At 34.5% G+C, this 6,413-nt stretch overlaps 1 protein-coding gene across 1 annotated transcript; it reads left to right on the forward strand.

Annotated features, from left to right (window-relative positions):
* Positions 1 to 443: 443 nt before the first annotated feature.
* LOC113779764 lies at positions 444 to 5,863 on the forward strand. Its single transcript, XM_027325476.1, has 5 exons — positions 444 to 889; positions 2,645 to 2,775; positions 4,041 to 4,163; positions 4,296 to 4,423; positions 5,312 to 5,863. Exons 1-5 carry the CDS (start codon positions 628 to 630, stop codon positions 5,622 to 5,624), a joined length of 957 nt encoding a protein of 318 aa, XP_027181277.1. The 5' UTR covers positions 444 to 627; the 3' UTR covers positions 5,625 to 5,863.
* The last annotated feature ends 550 nt before the right edge of the window (positions 5,864 to 6,413 follow it).

A 6,413-nucleotide genomic window follows, 5' to 3' on the forward strand; every position in this document is an offset into this window, starting at 1 on the left:
TACACAAAATTATATTTAGTATCAGTAGTACTAGTAGTAGTATTACATTGACTTTTATTTTCTTACTAATAAATAACTAAAAATATTAGAAAATTATGTAATCAAACTCTATGTAAATTACGATTTCATTAGCATTTTTAGAATTTTGAGTAACAAAATCAGATCGATAAATGACTAAAAAGATGTAAGTATTAGAATAAACTATTTTAACAATTTACCTGCTAAAACTTTCTTCTACATACATATATTTACATGAAAAATGCAGTAAAATAATAGGAAAATGATTTTTAATTCCCCCAAATTTCAGACAAACAAACGTACCTCGAAGTCTCAAACCTTTGACTTCTCCATTAGATATTTTCTCATTTTCCTTTTTCTCAATAATTATTTCTTTATATTTTGAGCTCTTCTTGACCGCCTCTTCTTGCCTTTGCTGACCGAGACCTGCCTGAAACCCCATAAAAAAGAAATAATAATAATAATAAAATTTTCATAAAGTAAATTCCCACCCAACACTCCGATTTATAAACTCCGATCACCGGAGATATTTCCGGTGGAGATCGGAAACTCTTGAAAATCCTCAATCCCACCACTAATTGACTGCATTTCCACCGCCCCTTTATCCCTATGGACTCCCCAGACATCAAGGAAGAGCTAGAGGAGACTGAGGAGGAGGAGGTGGAGGTGGAGGTGGAGGTGGAAGTGGAGGTGGAGAAGAGAAAAAAGAGTTCTTTGTATATATTTTTTGGTGCTCTTTTCAAAATCCTTTTCACCACTTGGGCAACTTTTTCTGTATCATTTTTTATGGTTTTTGTAGCTGTTGTTCTGGGCAACCTGTCAATTTGGAACCCCATTTCTGTTCCTTCTCACTGCAAGATCCTGTCCAGTAGTAAGTACTTTCGTTACCCCTTTTCATTCATTTTCTGTGTACTTACAGCTATTCTTAATTCTACTTCATTTTGTTTTATTTTTGGTTGCTGAATTTTTGTTTGATATGAGGATTTGGCTTAGTTTTCAAGAATCCTTCTAAGGAATGGACGTTTTGGTACTGTTTGCTGGGTTGGTTGATGAGATTGAATAATATATGAAAATTTGAGAAAATTGTTTTTTACCATACACTAAGGGTTATCTATGAAATTTCTTATGCCCCAGCTGAGAAAATGTTTGATGGGGTTGGATGTTTTGGTGCAAATTGGTGGAAGATTGATGAAAAGTTGGAGTCTGAGTGTATGATCAAGTCGTAGCTGTAAACACAATTTTTTTAAATAAAATTTTTAAGGCATGCTTTAGATTATTTATGGGGGAGAATTTATGCAAGGCAGTGGAAAATATGCAAGTTTGATTAACTAAAAAATAGAATGGATGCCAGTATGCAAGAAGTAATCAGAAGTTTTGGTTGGTGCTGATAGAATGTGAGATTCCTGCTTTTCAAACCTTAGGGTCTCTAGATTTCCTTATAAGATGTTGCGAATCAATAATGCCAGTATTGAGCATAGTTTCAGGCAAGCATATGTTGTCAGTGTTTAGGAATTTGGTGACTTATGTTTCTTGTAACTGGAAAGGGAAGATGGTGTTTTGAAGTTTTGAATGCTGAAAATGGCACAGAAAATTTGAATCGCTTGCTCAGTTTTGCATGAAAATTGTTTTGCATTCAATTTGTTGAACTGGCTTTATGACTGAAAATTTTGAATTTTGCGTATTGTCTGCTTACTCAGTTTAGTATATAATTCCCTCATTGTCCTTTTTCAGCTGCATTTTTTGTTCTCGATAATTATTTTGAGGAGTCCGTGTGCTGCTGTTGTCAACTATTTATGTTTGTTAAGTCATTCTAGCTGTCAGGTATAACGTTTCGTCACCTTTTATAATTTGGTATCAATGGCCTTTTTCAACTGATGAAAAATGATACAATGCAGAAAAAAAAAGTGGAAATAATCAAATTGGTATACTAATCTATCGGTCTGATCATTTCTTGCTGCCATCAGATAACTTTTTTAGATAATTATCATGGCATTCGCAAGAGCATTAGTAATGCATTGAGAAACAAAGTGAGCTGCGCGAAAGGGAACGAATGGTTAATGTTGAATATATCTGTTTGTCGTTAAATATTTTGTTGGGGGCTCCACTCTGTGAAGTGCTAATGCTCTAAAATCCTGTTCTAACATCGACTAACTTCCCTTGCTGCCTCATTTATATAGACAAGAATAGTCTCATTGCCCAATTTCGCAAAGAAATCTGCCATTTTTTGTCCCCTTCCTCAAGGTGTCTTGAAACCTTTTCATTTGATTGATCAGACAAATGCAAAATTGATATAAAATGTGGTCCTTTTTTGCTTGTATAAGTTTTGCTCGAGGAGTAGATTCCTTGAGCTATCAAGTACTGGTGATGGAAAGGCACATCCTCTACGAAAAAAATAAGGAGCACCAAATTGAAGAAACCTTTTATAGTGATCGCTTGAAGAATCTCATAAATTAATCTCTTTTTGATAAAAAAAAAAAATGCAAGAATTTTGGTGAATGTGCCAAAGGGGATGTCCGTTAGATCCTCTTGTCATCCTTGCGTCTCATACATTTGACATTTCTCGAAGATACTTTCAGGTATCTGTGCATGCTAATGAGGGGCACATGTTGCTTCATTTCTTTTGCAGGTGTGGATCTGAGATCATCCAAAGTCTGTGAGCTAGGATTACTAAATTATAGAGCCAAGCATGTGTTTTATCCTTATGAGAGGAAGAAGTTCCGATGTCGTTATGATTATTATTGGGCATCTGTTTTTGAGGTATGGAAAATTTTGATTAAGTTTCCTATCTGATTTTGGCTTCTTAATATGTGGATCTCTGAGTTAACCTCATAAGTGGAGCCCATGATAGTTTGATTAAAGACTTTGTCTTAATGAGTTTCACCATTGGTGTAATCCTTTTACTTTCTGGATAGCAAATGGTCTGTTTCAGAGAATTAGCATTTGATACAAGAAATGTAGAACATATAACTTAAGTTTTCTTTCTGCCAAAATATTTTCTAAAAGTGGTGGACAAAGTTATGTACTACTGTAAAGAATGAAATTTTGTTGCTTCTGGAGAGAATAAGGTATAAGTTCGCAACTACATAGATTTAATGATTTACACATTTTATCTTTTATAGGACAAAATTTAGTTGGAAGGTCAATGTATGGTTGTTTTACCAAGTAGTTGTGATTACACTACTTTGATAATTGGAAATAAGAAGTGCATTATAGCTTGACCAATGAGTAAAACTAGTAAAAGCATCGGTGGTTATGTTAGTGATATAGATATAACTGAAAGAAATGGTACCTATAAGCTAAAGGACAGCATCTAACATAAATCAAGAAAAGTTGTTTTGGAAATCAATCTGCTTTTCTTATTTAGTCAGTAAATAAATTCTTAGATTACTCAATCAAAGTGTCTTAAATAAATGCCTCTAAGCCTTAAAATGCAGAAAGGGACAAAATACTTCTATGACTATGACTAGTTTTTTATCTAGTTAAAGAAAATCTTGCTCTTCCAGATACTTTCAAGTATGATTATTATTGTGAACTTAATATTACCTATTGCAGGCAGAAGAACCACAAATGCACAGTCTTCAACTTGAAGTGCTCAAGCATGTCTTGAAACTGCTTTTTTTTTTTTCCCTACCAACTTTCAACAAATAAACAAGTTAGAAAATTTAAAATGATTGAATAAGGGTAGTAGAGAAAATAAAATTAGAATGAGGAAGTTGGTATGTACCTGGGCGTTGCGCTAAATATCATAATTAAGTTAGGAATGAGACTAAGGTCCAATAATTGTCACTGGTGGGATGAAGCATATGGACTGACATGTTACATGTGCAAGGATCTGTTGACAAAAGTTGTCCAGTTTTAGCTTTTAATTCAACATTTTGAAACGAAACAACTTCATGATCATGTACAGTTCATATGTCTGACTTTTTCTTTTTTTCTTTTTGAATGTCTCTTGCATGTACTCTTTTAAGAAAATGTTGGCCCTTTCTGTGATATATTGTAGATTTATATTCTCCAAACAACAGGTTGAATATGTAGATCGGTCAGGCCAGCGGAGAATTGCATTAGCAGAGGCTCCAAATGAAGCCCTTCCGTCCAATTGTAGACCGACTTTTGGAGCTGCATGGTTAACCAAAGATAAATTTAAGGTAGAGGTTGAATTTGAAGCTTTCAGCGTGGAAATTTACAACCTTCGACTAATCTCCATTGGATTAATTTACTTTGTCGTTTCAATTTTAATTGTGCATTTCTCTCCATAACATCATTACCTTCTGTTTTAGGTCAATGAAACTTATGATTGCTGGTACACATTGGGGATTTCCAAGGTTGACATACGTCAGGATGGTCTTTTCAATTGCCAGGCAAATCATCCATCCAGTTTTGAGATGCTTAGACGATACTCTATCCTGTGAGTATACTCCTTTAAAATGGTTTCTTGTCTATTCTTCTTTAATCCGCTTCTTATATACATCTAGTCTATTGAAAGAAGATTAGCAAAATCTAGATGGTGATTATTCCTTATTCCACCTGGAAAGAAATGCTTTTAACTATTTGCAGTCTACTGGTTAACTTATGAGCACATAGACCAAAGATAAACTTCATCCACTGTTTCTGCTTTCTGTATGATAATCATTGCAATTTGTTGTCAGACTGGATAAATTTTATTGTTCCAATTCAATCTCACACACACCCTACCTTTTTGTAATCTCAGAAGTTAATATTCCATGTTTTGATCCTCTTTTAGTTTTGCATTGCGCATCAGTTTCTTCAACTAAATCATGACAGTTTGCTTTGTGTTTACCTCTTACTGAGAGACTTCTTTTAGCTGTAAGGATCAATGCTTTACTAATTACTGTTGGCATCCTGTTATGTTGATTTTATGCTAATTGTTGAACTATCTACATAGATTTCTATATGCAACCCTGATATCAATTTTTAATCAGCTTCTTCGTTTCTGTGCCAGCTTTATTCAGCATTTAATGTGAATTTCTTTTGTATCAAATTTTGGAAATTTTAACAATGTCAGTAAGAATGAATTTGGCATTAAAAAATCAACTTGTTTCCAGTCCTTGTGTCAGACAACATTATGTCATATTTAGGTAGAGATCCATCTTTGTCTAAAGTCTGTTGTTCATGGTAGCAAGACCAGGCAATATTCTTCCTAGTCTCTTAGAAAGTCACTTCCTTCCTTATAATTTGTACTTCAGGTTCTTCTTAACTATGCTTTGCTGCAATATATGGTTTTCCTTTATGCATACCTCTCTTACTGTGTTTGAAGTTCATTTTGTTCTGGCAGGTCTATTAGGATACTGAAATCCTGGATTACAAGCAGCAGATCACTTAAGCACTGGAGATTGGATGTTGTGGCTGGAGTTGTGACTGGGTTCTGTACCTCCTTGGTAACTGTTGGCTTGGCTAGAGTTGTCCACCAATTAAAGTCTTCCTTGCACCGTTGCTCTGCGGAAAGGACGCATCTATCTTCATGTGCTGTCTATATCAAGCGAGCTTGCTTCTTCATAGCATATTTCTCCTTTATGGGTTTCTTGGCCTTAATGTATTTAAGAAGAATAGGCCTCCCTCAGATGTCTGGGATGTTTGCTACCTGGTAGCACTTCTTGATTGAGGTTACTTACCACCCCAGCCTCCTGAATTCTGCCAATTTTCACATTGCAGAATGAAGCATAATTATGTAACAGCAATGCACCAATATAGGTTTTGGCAAATGATCTACATATTATAGAATCTTTCTAGTCAGTATGATTGGATAGTTTTCTTGTTTGCCCAAAGTTCATCAAAGTCTATATATTATAGAATCTATCTAGTCAGTCATCAAGCTTACAAACTCTTATATTGTCTGTATAACTTTACAATCATTTGAAGTTAGCCGATTTCAGCAAATACAATCTTGCAGTCTTCCTAGTCATTATCCACAAGAATTTCCAGCATTTCAGTCAGTTTAGATCTGCCATCCTTGGACAGTAATGAGGATAAATATTCAACAGCCTCAGTACCCTGGCTATCTTGATATTTGTTAGAATATGGCTGTATATCTATCTTTTTCTTTATTTGTTAATCCAATTTTAGGTGGGAATCTTGAGTACAAGGCACTTGCATGTTTATTTCTTTGTTGGCTATTTTTCTTTGCCTTTTTGTTTTCATGCTTTTGAGGAAGTGAAAACGTCAACTTCATGTATGAATACACCATGTGAAGCAGGATCCGTTGTGAATAATTTGTAAATGGTTTTGTGTGCTCTTTCAAGTGAAATCAAAGTTTTGTGAGTGAATTCGAATGTCTTTTTTATATTGCTCATAAACTAAATGCATTAATTCTAGCTACTAGTCTCGTGAATATTCCATGTCCCTTCTTTTAAAATAAGAACAAACTCGTAAGAAATTCT

The sequence above is a fragment of the Coffea eugenioides genome, chromosome 8 (genome assembly GCF_003713205.1).
Source record: "Coffea eugenioides isolate CCC68of chromosome 8, Ceug_1.0, whole genome shotgun sequence".
Classification (NCBI taxonomy): Eukaryota; Viridiplantae; Streptophyta; class Magnoliopsida; order Gentianales; family Rubiaceae; genus Coffea; species Coffea eugenioides.